We start from the raw sequence: 11,875 nt of genomic DNA, 5'->3' as shown, positions 1-11,875 counted from the left end.
AAGGTGAGGGTGGGGAACCGGCAGTGCTCCCAGCCTCACCCCTCCGCGGGGCCACCTGCAGGGGGAGCTGCTGCGCCCACCGGGCGTGCTCCAGGGTCTGTGGGGGGTGCTGGGGGGCTGGGGTCCCACAGCCTCTCTGAACCTCGGTTTCCCTTCTGTAAAGCAGAGATGGCGATGTGGGCTGCGTCGGGGTTTGACGAGACCGGCAAAGGGCCGGGCACAGAGCCTGGCTCTAGGCAGAGGCGCAGACGTGGACGGTGGCTCCGGCCTGAGGGGCTGGAGGTGTGGGGCCAGGGCACTGGCTGGCCCTGTGGCCCCGATGACAGCATGGGCTGTGCCGCTATCGCTTTCTGATCGTCAGCACTGTGGAACTGTTGTCCCCATGCCCCGGCTGGCCACCGCTGGGGCAGGGCCGCCCACTCCGCTCCGGCTCCCACGGCCCCACGGAGCTGGGCCCCTGGGGGACCAGAGGGGAGGGCGTGCCACCAAGACAGTGTGTCCTCATCAGCACCGTCTTCAGGCCCACGAGGCCGAGCTAGCCTTGGGGTCCAACTGGGGACCGCCTGCCCCCGCTGGCCTCAGTTTCCCCTGCCTCCCACGTGGTGTCCAGACAGGCCCGGGTCCGGCCGAGCCCTCTGGGCCTGGGAGGGCTGGGGTGGGAACGTCGGGGTCACTTGTCGGGGGTGGGAGGCAGGTGGGAACCTGGTGTGGGGCAGCAGGTCGCAGCCCAGGGCTTCCTGAGCCCCAGAAGCTTCCTCTGCAGGGAAGGGGGGCGGGCAGACGGAACCGCTGGGCCTGCCCCGCCTCCCCTCCCCGCCGCCCGCCGCAGTGGGAGGTGAAATGGCGGGTCGGCCATGCCGGGCCGCCGTTAGACCCCAGCGGCAGAGGGGCTCACCATGCCGGTTTGTGCGGAAGGGGCCAGGGGTCGCAGAGCGCCCAGCCCACCTGGGAGGCAGGATCAGGGCAGCTGGGAAGGTGACAGGTAAGGGTCAGGTGGGGCCAGAAGGAAGGCTACCTTTCCCTGCAGCCCCTTCTCTGAAAGTCACCCCTCCTAGACCCCACGGGGACGGGGACTGTCCCCGTGGAGCCACTTACAGAGCCCTGGGACCCCCACATCCCAGGGCAGACAGAACTGTAGCTTCCCCTGCTGCCACCTCCTGTCCCCAGCTTGTGTTCTGGCCTCTCCAATCTACTTCCCATGCCAGGGGGTGCTTGCAGGCGCAGACCTGGCCGTGCCCGGTGGCAAGGGTGACCCTGGGGTCTAAAGCCCACAGCGCAGGAGGTGGGTGATCAGGACCATCAAAGGAGCGCCAAGGAGCTGTCACCAGTCGCTGCAGGGCTGATCAGAGAAGGCAGGACCCGACCAAGACCCCTCCCCACCAGGCAGAACCGAGATGCTCAAGAAGAAGGGGCATTTGTCCGAGGGGAGGGCTCTCTGCCTGGGGCAGGGCTGGTCCTTGCCCTCCCTCCTTGGGGATGGGGGAGTGGCCTCACCTCTCCCCCCAGGCCCAGCCCAGCAATGGGGACCTGAGACCCCCTGCAGAGACCCAGAGGCCTGTAAGGAGGGACCTGGCTCTGATGCCACTGGGCTGCCGATCAGGACACTGGGGACCGGAAATTGGGGTAGGGGGGAGATCAGGAGGACAGCAGGTGGCAGGAGGTTCCCACACACGGAGGCCCCTGTCTGTCCCCAAAGGTGCCACATTGGTGCCTCTTAGAGGGTGCTGCCAGTGTAGCCCTGGCTGCCAGCGTGTTCTCACACCTGTCCTGCCCAGCCCGACAGACCGGAGCCTCTTGTCCTGCCCGAGCTCCCCTGGCGCGGCCGGGAGAGGGGGAAGGAGGCTGCGGAGGGGACAGGGCTCTGCTGGGGCCGGGGCCAGGGCTGGGTCAGAGGCCTGGGGACTTTCTGTCTGCACACAGCGGCAGCCACCAGACCTGGCTGCTCCCCGTGGGCGTCCGGGACAGACTCCTACGCAATCTGTCTCACCCGGGTCACAGGATGGGAGGAGAGATTTGGCGGGACAAGGTTAAAGGCAGGGAGGGGAGATCAGCTGGTCACAAACTTCCCAGGACCAGGCTGGGGCTGGATGCAGCCCTCGGATGCGATGTTTTTGGCCAGAGAATTTTTTGAACTCGCCAACATTTTTAAATCAGGGGATTTCACGCCACAATCTGGATTTCTCATTTCTTATAAAAGACAGGTGGTCTGGGGCTGGGCGCGGTGGCTCACGCCTGTAATCCTAGCTCTCTGGGAGGCCGAGGTGGGAGGATCACTCAAGGTCAGGAGTTCGAGACCAGCCTGAGCAAGAGAGAGACCCTGTCTCTACTACAAATAGAAAGAAATTAACTGGCCAACTAAAAATATATAGAAAAATTAGCCAGGTATGGTGGCGCATGCCTGTAGTCCCAGCTACTTGGGAGGATGAGGCAGAAGGATCACCTGAGCCCAGGAGTTGGAGGTTGCTGTGAGCTAGGCTGATGCCATGGCACTCTAGCCTGGGCAACACAGTAAGACTGTGTCTCCAAAAAAAAAAAAAAAGACAGGTGGTCTGGGCCCTTGGGGGCAGTGACCAGCCAGCCAGAGCTGACGAGCAGCTGACCCCTCAGCGTGGGGCTTGGATTCTCCAGTTCGCCCCAGACCCCACTTCTCCCTATTGTCTCCCCAACACAGACACCAAGTTGCCTTTTGCCCTCCCCCTTGTCCCGGTTGACACAGCTTCCAGCAGTTGACATCCCCCCGCCCCCAAGTAGCCCTCTCCTCTCCTTCCTGTTCCCTTTCCCTGATTGGCCCCAAGGTGTTCGTATTAGTGACTCTCTTAACAGAAGCACAGAAAAAAGCTCAGAAGAAAATGCTCACACCCGGTTAAGTGATAACTTGACAGTTGATTTTTATTTTTCATCTTGATATCCTACGGTTTTCAGACTGTCTACAACAAACACATACTTCTTTTTAGTATCAAAAGACAAATGCATTGCTACTTAAAAAGAACATCTACATCTCTAAGGCTGAGGTCAAGTTCAAACGCTGCCACCTACAGAAATTCCCCTGCAGCCCCAGCCAGGAGGGCGGCTCCCCACCTGTGCCTGCAGCTCCAGGGTGTGTCACCCGCACACTAGGCCGAGGGCTGGCAGCGGGAACGACCAGGTCTGGCCGTGTCCCTGCCACCCAGCACGGACTGGCGACTGCCTGGTGTTTGTGGGTGGCAGCTGAGTGTGTCTGGAGCCACTCGCAGGATTTGGAGACGACCCCTTGGGACAGGTCGGGCTCTAGGCCAGTGTCCCCCCGTGAGTGCCGGGATGGAACAAGAGGAGACTGCCTGCCGCGGTCTACAGGTCTTGCCACAGGAGAGGGCTCTGGGAGAGGCGGGGGCCCCTGAGGTGTGTGCTTAGGGCTGAGGCAGCTCAGGGGGCCCGGACGGACAGACGGACCTGGCCCGGCCCGGGAGTCTGCGTGAAGCCTGAGTCGGGGGAGGCCAAGGCCCGGGCAGTAGACGAAGTTTACAGCAGGCACCAGGAAGCCACTGGGAGCAGCTACCCCAAACATAGAGTGGGAACTGGGGGCCCGGGCTGGGGGTGAAGGACGGGGAGGCCCCGGGAGGGGAGGCCGGTGGAGGGAGGAGAGGCCGGTGGAGGGAGGGGAGGCTGGTGGAGGGAGAGGAGGCTGGTGGAGGGAGAGGAGGCTGGTGGAGGGAGGGGAGGCCGGTGGAGGGAGGAGAGGCCGGTGGAGGGAGGGGAGGCCGGTGGAGGGAGAGGGCCTGGGGCTCCGAGGTAGGCGAGCTGCTCTCTGCTCCGGGGAGGGGCCTCTCCTCCTCCAGGCGCTGGTCCCCAAGCTCTGCTGCGAGCCCCATTGGCCCCAGGTGCCACCCTTAGGTGAAAACAACAGGAGCTGCGGAGTGTCTGCAGGTGATCACCAGAAATAGAGCATCTAGGGCAGGCGTCCTCGAACTACGGCCCGCGGGCCACACGCAGCCGCCGCCGCTGCCTGTCCTGCTTGGCAGCGACTGGCCCCGCCCACAGTGGCGTGTGGAACGGGCGTCGCACTCTCCCACGGCCCTCCAGCGGTCTGAGGGACAGGGAACTGGCCCCATTTAGAAAGTTTGAGGAGCCCTGGTCTAGAGTCACACTTCTGTCCTGGCAGGGGCGCGGGCTAAGCACATGCCAGGCCCCCAGATCTGAGGCCTGACCCCAGCTGTGAGCGCTGGGGTCAGGGCGGTGAGGAAAGGCCCGGGTCGGACGGCTGTGGGGACAGCCCCGCAGCCAGCGAGGCAGCGCTCCTGAGTCCCGCGGGAGCTGGATCCGACAGACAGCCGAGTTGCATCCAAGGCCAGCTCAGAAGGTCCCAGCCTGGGAGGCCAGTCGCCATGACGACAGCCCCATCCCTCCAGGGTCCTCGAGCTCGTTCAAGTCCCCGGCTGACCCTGGGCTGGCCGGCCGGGCTGGGGCCGCAGGCAGCGTGGGGCGGCCGCGTCCCGCGCCGGCGGCCTAGGTGCGGCTGGACGAGGTGCTGCCCGAGCTGATGGGCAGCCTGGCGCTGTCCGAGCTGCTCTTCAGAGGGCACGGGCCGCCCCGGGCCTGCAGCCGCATGGACCAGTACCAGAGGAAGATGAGGAAGCCTGCGGGCAGCGGGGACACGGCTGAGCAGGCTGGGGCAGCCCCTCCGTCCCCGTCCCCCCCCCCCAGGGCCACCGAGACTCAGAGCTGCCCCGCCCTCCCCCGCCTCCCCCGGCACTGCTGCCACCGCCGGGCACCACGCACCCAGGGGGCCCTGCCGTGCCCGCGCCCCTCGCTGTCGTCTCTCGGGCTCCTAGAGGCCGGTCCTCGTCGCTACTGTTTGTCACACACGGGAGCAGCCCGAGGCCCCCGGAGGCCCAGGTGAGGGGTGTGGCTGGGCCAGGGGCGGCGGTGGTGAGCAGGCTCCTCCCGGGGACCCCACCTAAGCACCGTGCGCTGTTGCGCCCCCACGATAATCCTGCTACGACGGTCAACAGCTGGCGAGTGCGCGAGGGCCTCCCACGCCCCGCGGCGAGAAGCGAAGACCGAAAGCGAAACAGCTGGGATTGAGTGACATCCCCCCCACGTCTGCTGTCCGCTCGGCAGTGGCCGGGAGGGAGGGAGGGAGGCTGCCTCGCACCCATGGGGCCCCCGGGCCTGGCCTTGCCACTGCCCTCCCCGCCCGGCACCGCCAAGAGCAGGGCGTGTGTGCGTGTGAGCGTGAGTGTGTGAGAGTGTGTGAGTGTGAGTGTGTAGGTGTGTGTGTGCGTGTGTGTGTGAGAGTGTGTGAGTGTGAGTATGAGTGTGCCTGTGTGAGTGTGAGTATGAGTGTGTAGGTGTGTGTGTGCGTGTGTGTGTGCCTGTGTGAGTGTATGAGTGTGTGGGTGTGAGTATGAGTGTGTGGGTGTGAGTATGAGTGTGTGGGTGTGAGTATGAGTGTGTAGGTGTGTGTGTGAGTGTGTGTGTGGATGTGTGTATGAGTGTGTGTGAGCGTGTGAACATGTGTGAGTGTGAGCATGTGAGTGTGTGAGTGTGTATATGTGTGTGAGTGTGTATGTGTGTGTGTGAACGTGTGTGTGAACGTGTGTGCGTGTGTGAGCATGTGAGAGCATGTGTGTGAGAGCATGTGAGCATGTGTGAGCGTGTGTGAGCGTGTGTGAACGTGTGTGAACGTGTGTGCGTGTGTGAGCGTGTGTGAGAGCATGTGAGCGTGTGTGAGCGTGAGAGCATGTGTGAGCGCATGTGTGTGAGCGTGAGCATATGTGAGCGTGTGTGTGCATGTGTGTGAGTGTGTAAGAGTGTGTGAGGATGTGTGTGAGCACGTGTATGTGTGTGAGCATGTGTGTGAGTGTGTGTATGTGTGAGTGAGCATGTGTGTGTATGTGTGAGCGTGTATGTGAGCGTGTGTGAGCGTGTGTGAGTGTGTAAAAGTGTGTGTGAGCGCGTGTGAGCATGTGTGTGCATGTGTGTGTGTGTAAGAGTGTGTGAGGATGTGTGTGAGCACGTGTATGTGTGTGAGAGTGTGTATGAGTGAGTGTGTGTGAGCATGTGTGTGTATGTGTGAGTGAGCGTGTGTGAGAGTCTGTAAAAGTGTGTGAGCGTGTGTGAGCGTGTGTGTGTAAGTGTGTGTGTGTGAGCGCGTGTGTAAGAGTGTGTGTGAGCGTGTGTGTGTGTGAGCCCATGTGTGAGCGTGTGTGTGTGTGTAAGCATGTGTGTGAGCGCGTGTATGTGTGAGCATGTGTGTGAGAGTGTGTGTGAGTGTGTGAGCGTGTGTGTGTGAGTGAGTGTGTGTGTGAGCATGTATGTGAGTGTGTGAGTGAGCTGAGGGGCAGGGGGCACAGCTGCAGGTGGAGCAGGAAGGGACCCTGCTGGCGTCACGCCGGGCCCTCGTGATCCTGCCCCGCTGCCCCCCATTCACTCCCCTTTGGCCACACGGCCTCATCCCGGCCCCAGGACCTTTGCTGGTGCTTGTCCCCTGCCCGGAGCTCCCTCCTTGGACCAGGGCTCCTCCCCTGCAGCGTGCATGTCCACCGGGCATCGTGTGACGATGCGGACTGTTTTGGCCAGTCTGGGGTGGCCACGTGCTGTGTTCCCAACATGTCCCCGATGCTGCTGCCCCCGGACCCCCGCTGGAGCAGCGAGGCCCTAGACTTCTCCACGGCCGGTCTTCCCGCGGTCCTCACATGTCCCTACACAGGAGGCCACCCGGCCCAGCCCAGGCCCTGCCATTATGCTGCCCACGTCACTCCCCTGCTCCGTGAGGTCACCCCGATGGCTGCGTGCTTTCTTGTCACACCCAGCCGTCCCCACGAGCTGAGCTGCCCGAGGGCAGGGCCCACGCCCCCAGCTCCCCACCGCAGCCCCAGGCCTTAGCGTCGCCCGCACGTAGCAGGTGCTCAATAAACGTGTGTCCGCTGTGGCCTGGGTGCCCCCATTTTATGGATGGCAAGACCGAGGCCCAGGGAAGGGAAGCCTTCAGGTTCCCCGGTCATCTCTTCCCGGCCTTGTGCACCATGTCTGGACACCCCGTCTGGGCCCGGGGCGGGGGTGTGGTCTTCTCCATACCCACCTTGGAAGGAGGTGATGATGCTGAAGAGGTAGAGGACGGCAAGCTGGAAAGTGCCGGAAGCGAAGGAGAAGAAGACCAGGGCCCAGGGCAGGCCGAGGACCAGGCTGAGGCCCAGCAGCGTCAGCACGTGGGCCCACTTCTGGGTGTGCGGGCGCAGCCGCAGGACCTGCACCACCATGGTGCCCAGCATGGCCAGGTTGAACAGGAACACCAGGCTGAAGAGGCCCAGGTTGGTGACGTAGCTCACCAGGGAGTCCCGGATCCAGCACCTGCGGGGAGGGCGTCGGGCTCAGCGGCGGTTCCCGGGCCCTTGCGGTTGTCACCGCCGTCACCGTGTTCGTTTCCACGGTGACTCGCTGTGTATGCCAAGTGCTGCTTGTGTTCTACTCATAGCGTTGACATGATGGCTTGAAAAATGCATTCACGCTAACAAGCCAGACGACGTAAAGAAAAGTATTAAGAAAACAATGACCTAGATGGCACCCGAGGGAGGCAAAAGTCGCAGGGCCATGGTGTGAAGGGCTGGGGATTTCAGAACACCGAGCGGACGGCAAGGACTCCCGCCCAGCCTGCGGCTCGGGAGCCCAGCCGAGGTCTGGAGCAGGCACAGGCGGGGCCGCCGCCGGCCGGGACAATCAGGCGCGTGGAGGCGGGCCGGAGTTCAGCCCCACTCGCCCCGCCCTGAGCCATGCACCATCTCCCCGTGTCACCGCGAGTGGCCCTGCCCTCTCTGAGCCTCCGTGCCTCCATCTGCAGGGGAGACACAGTGCGGTCTGTCCGCACCTCCGTTCACAAATGAGGAAACCGAGGCTCAGAGAAGGGTCAGGACATGTGCAAGGTCACCCGAGAGTGAGTGGCAGATCTGGGCCATTTCTCGCCCTCTGTGAGCCTAGACCACGGCTCCAGCCACCGCCAGGCCGGTACTCCAGGGGACTGGAACCCAGGCGGCTCCTGGCCGGCGTGACCCCGGCTGCTCTCTGGCCCCTGCGCCCAGAGGCCCGCGTTCCTGTCCCCGCCGCGCAAGGCCACTCACATGGAGGGGTAGCTGACACTCTCTGGAGTCCTGTGCACAGCCAGGATGATGGGGCCGTAGTTGTCCACGTCCACCAGTGCCACCAGCGTCACCAGGAAGATGGGGAAGCCTGAGGACAGCCAAGCGTGGAGCTCCATCCCCACCCTCGGAGGCCTGGGCCCCCATCTGGGGGAGGTCCCCAAACTTGGGCCCTCCCTGCCCTGTTCCAGTTCGGGTTCCCCACAACAGGAATCCACCTGCCCTAACCTGGCCCAGCCCCCCACCATCCTGGGGCCCCGGGAGCTGCGGGGCCGGATGTCACAGGAGAGATGGGACGGGCAAGACTGCTGCCCCCAGGGCACGTCTACGCTGGGCTGTGACCTCGCCCATCAGGGAGAGATCGCGAGCTCCCTGGAGGGGCTGCCCACCGCCAAACACCCGGGCCGACCCGCAGCCAACCCTGAAGGACTGTCACACGAGCAGAGGGCGTGAACAAAGAGTGAGTCAGGGAGACGCACAGGAGGAGCAGCAGGGGGCTGGGGACAGGGACACGTGGAGGTAGGCGTCTGTGCCATGTCCAAAAGGACTGTGGTGGGAGCGGCCCTGGGCTGACACGATCGGTCTGGGCCATAGGTGAACGGGACTGTTGTTGGCCAAGAATAACATGCCAGAGCCACAGGGAACTGCCACCTGCGGTTCGGGGGTTTGTAGGCAGGGCCCCGCCAGCCTGAGTGAATTGGGTGAGTGGCGGAGGACTGGATTTCAGCCCACTGGTGCCTTTGAGCAGTGCACAACCCGCACATCCATACGCGGTGGCCCTGCCCACGAGTCCCCCTTGAATGGAGTGAGCGATGTGGGCGGTGGAAGGGTTTCCTGGGGACAGAGCTCATCACTTCATCTTCCGAAAGGGGACCTTGACCCAGCCAAGGTGAGGCACGCCTGAGGGTGGGCGAGGGCAGGGGGGGAGGCAGAGAGATGGGCAGAGACGCAGAACAGGCGCCTGTGTGCGGACGGAGCCCGGTGGGACAGGGGGTCTGGGGCCGCTAACACCCCACCCTGAGCCAGGAGGCGACCCGGCCCTTACCCCAGCCCACGGCGCTCAGCTTGAGCAGGTAGCCGGGGACGTAGGTGCCGAAGACCTCGACCACGAGGCGGTAGAGGTTGTAGCCCTCCAGCCCCATCCAGGACAGGCAGGCGAGCAGTGAGGCGTGCAGGAAGATGGCGCTGGCGCGGCAGCCGGCCGAGGAGCCCGTGAGCGCCACCGGCTCGCTGAGCAGGAAGCTCACGTCCAGCAGGAACACGGCCAGCAGCAGGTTCATGTGCACCTTGATCGTGTAATCCCGGGGCTTCCTCCTGCACGGCACGGGCACCCTGGTGGGCCGGGGTGGGCAGGCAGAGGGGGAGTGTGCTCCTCCTCCTCCTCCAGGAAGCCTTCCCAGACTCCCCCCAACTCCCAACGCACACACACAACCGTGCACGCTCCCCGTCCCGCCCCTGTGTGTGGACACACGCGACACAGCCGCAGCGGGGCTGCTCCCCGCGCACCTACTGCGCGCCCGGCACCCACACTCGGCACCATGTGCACCGTGAACAGACGCTCCACCCCACCCTGCCCTGCCCACCCCAGGGTGCTAGGTGGCCCTGGAGGGTGGAGCAAGATGCTCCGACAAGTGTCACCGTCCTGGATTCCACCCTGCCCTGCCCCGGCTGGTCCCTTCCCTGGGACTCTCAGTTTACCCATCTGTGCAGGGGGAGCACGGCTCCTCCTCTTGGGGCTGGGGTGGGTCACCCTGATGCCAAGCACCTGCCACAGGTACGACTCCCAGTCCTAAGCGTGTGTGCCCGTGTCGCTGGGCGAGCGTGTGACCGGTTAGTGCTGGGGCTCTGCCCCGCCCCAGCTTCTGCCCAGCCCGTCTGCCGCCCCCGTCACCGTCACTGACCCAGCCCCCCACGTGCGCGGCTGTGGACACGCACGACACAGCCGTATGCGTGCGCGCGCACACACACACACACACAGCGCCACTCACCCGCCTCCTGGTCGAGGACAGTGAGGACACTCCCAGTGTCCCCCAGAGCTACGGGCGTCTCCCCTCTACCCACATGGGCCCAGGCCCCGATTGTAAGGGGGCCCCAATAGAGACCAAGCCAGGCACCGACAAGCTCACAGCCTCTGCTGCTTCCTGCTGCGTGACCTCAGGCGAGTCGCTCACCCTCTCTGAGCCCTCCTTCCTAGCGCCTTTGTGCGGCTGCCCCACGCTCACACTTGGAGCCGTGCGGGGCACGTGGGAAGCTGGACGTGAGCCTTAGCCGTTAGCATTATTGTCACCCTTACAGTGTCACGAGCCCCCGCGGTCTCGCACGGGCGCGTCCAAAGGCAGAAACACAGATTCTCACGTGAACAAACGCTCCGGTGGTGCGTGTCCGAACTGGTTACGATTTGTAGGTGCGGTTTTAGCCGCACGCCACACATCCGAGAGGAAACGTGGCCCCCAGGGCGCGGCGGACCGCACCCCTGCGCGGCTCTACATTTTGGGGTGGCCGGGCAGGCCGATCTCGGGGAGGTGGGGCCTCCCCCGCCCCGCCCCCGCCCGCCCCGCCCCCGCCCCCGCCCGCCCCGCCCCCGCCCCGCCCCCGCCCGCCCCGCCCCCGACCCAGCCCCGCCCCCGACCGCCCGGCCTCACCTGGAGCAGAAGTAGGCGGCGATGGTGAGCACGCAGGCCAGCGCCGAGACCACGCAGCCCACGTAGGACAGCACGCTCAGGTAGTGCTTGTGCACGGCGCCCACCTCCACGGAGGACACCTGGCCGGGGGCAGAGCAGGGCCACCTCAGTGTCCCCAGCTCAGCCCTGAGCGTCTGCCCTGCGCGAGGGACGAACCCGCCGTCCCCGCTGCGTCCCGGGAACCTGCGACCGCCCTCTCCGGACTGGGAGGGACGTGCCCGTGGGGGGCTGCAGTTGCACCACATTCTCGAATGGCTCCTTGACCCACGAGGGCCAGGAAGCCCCCGCCAGGGAACCCCGTTCCTGTCCTGGCGTTAATTATTCGTCCACGACAGTCAGCGGGGTTCCTGCGAGGGGGTGAGCTTCCCGTGCCTGGGGGTGTTCAAGCCACAGCTGGACGCCCACAGAGAGAGTCCTATCATTGTGGCAGCGTGAACCCGGGATGCAAAGCCTCTGAGATCTCGGGGGGCACTGGATCCCCTCGGGGGCCTCCATGCTGGGCCTCAGCATCCGCTCAGGGGCCCACTAGAAACGCACCCCCGGCCCCAGCCCTGGGGACTCAGAACCCCGGGTCAGCGCCGGGATCTGCATTTTGACCACACGCCAACACTCGGGAATGAAGACCCAGGGCCTGCAGCCCAGCTCTTTCACTCACTAGCTGTGCGACCTTGGGTAAATCGCTCAACCTCTCTGAGCCGCTGTGTCCTCATCTACAAAACGGGACGGCCCGAGCTGGCTTGCAGGGTTGTCGGGAGGGACCAACGACCCAGCAGGTGACTTAGTGCCCGGAGCGCGGCTGCCAGGCCGGCGGGGCCACTCACCATCAGCACCGCGAAGTAGGTCAGGTGGTCGCACAGGCAGGACGTCTGGGTCTGTCTCCTGACGGTCTCGCACCCGGCGCTGCTCCAGCTCCCCGGGCCGCCCGCTGGGGGACGGCGTGGGGCTCTGATCAAGCCCCGCACCCAGGCCCCGTCCTCCCACCTGCGCCGCCCCGTCCCCTGGCGGTCCCCGGCTGCCGGCCGTCCCGCTCCAAAGCCCGCCTTTCTCCAGGAGGCCGTCCCCGTCAACGCGGGTCACCCCCCG

The 11,875-nt window shown here is 64.8% G+C and overlaps 2 protein-coding genes across 4 annotated transcripts in view; one reads left to right on the top strand and one right to left on the bottom strand.

Moving 5' to 3' along the window:
* The window catches only part of CIAPIN1 (cytokine induced apoptosis inhibitor 1), a 328,736-nt gene that overhangs the window by 129,757 nt on the left and 187,104 nt on the right, over window positions 1-11,875 (top strand). The gene's annotated exons all lie outside the window — the stretch shown is intronic.
* ADGRG1 (adhesion G protein-coupled receptor G1) overlaps window positions 2,864-11,875 on the bottom strand; it is a 37,508-nt gene continuing 28,496 nt past the window's right edge. For 2 of the 3 annotated variants that reach the window (XM_075995672.1, XM_012743973.3), the window contains exons 9-14: window positions 11,614-11,717; window positions 10,754-10,872; window positions 9,157-9,443; window positions 8,094-8,202; window positions 7,061-7,329; window positions 2,864-4,613 (exon numbers count right to left, since the gene is read on the bottom strand). In XM_075995672.1, coding sequence (XP_075851787.1) covers window positions 4,483-4,613; window positions 7,061-7,329; window positions 8,094-8,202; window positions 9,157-9,443; window positions 10,754-10,872; window positions 11,614-11,717 — 1,019 coding nt within the window. In that variant the 3' untranslated portion in view covers window positions 2,864-4,482. The remainder of the gene's footprint in view (window positions 4,614-7,060; window positions 7,330-8,093; window positions 8,203-9,156; window positions 9,444-10,753; window positions 10,873-11,613; window positions 11,718-11,875) is intronic. The other variant, XM_012743977.3, reaches the window with a different exon arrangement.

This window comes from Microcebus murinus, chromosome 20 (assembly GCF_040939455.1).
Source record: "Microcebus murinus isolate Inina chromosome 20, M.murinus_Inina_mat1.0, whole genome shotgun sequence".
NCBI lineage: Eukaryota > Metazoa > Chordata > Mammalia > Primates > Cheirogaleidae > Microcebus > Microcebus murinus.
The sequence above is the reverse complement of the archived record's forward strand: the minus strand, read 5'-3'. Positions and strand labels throughout refer to the sequence as shown.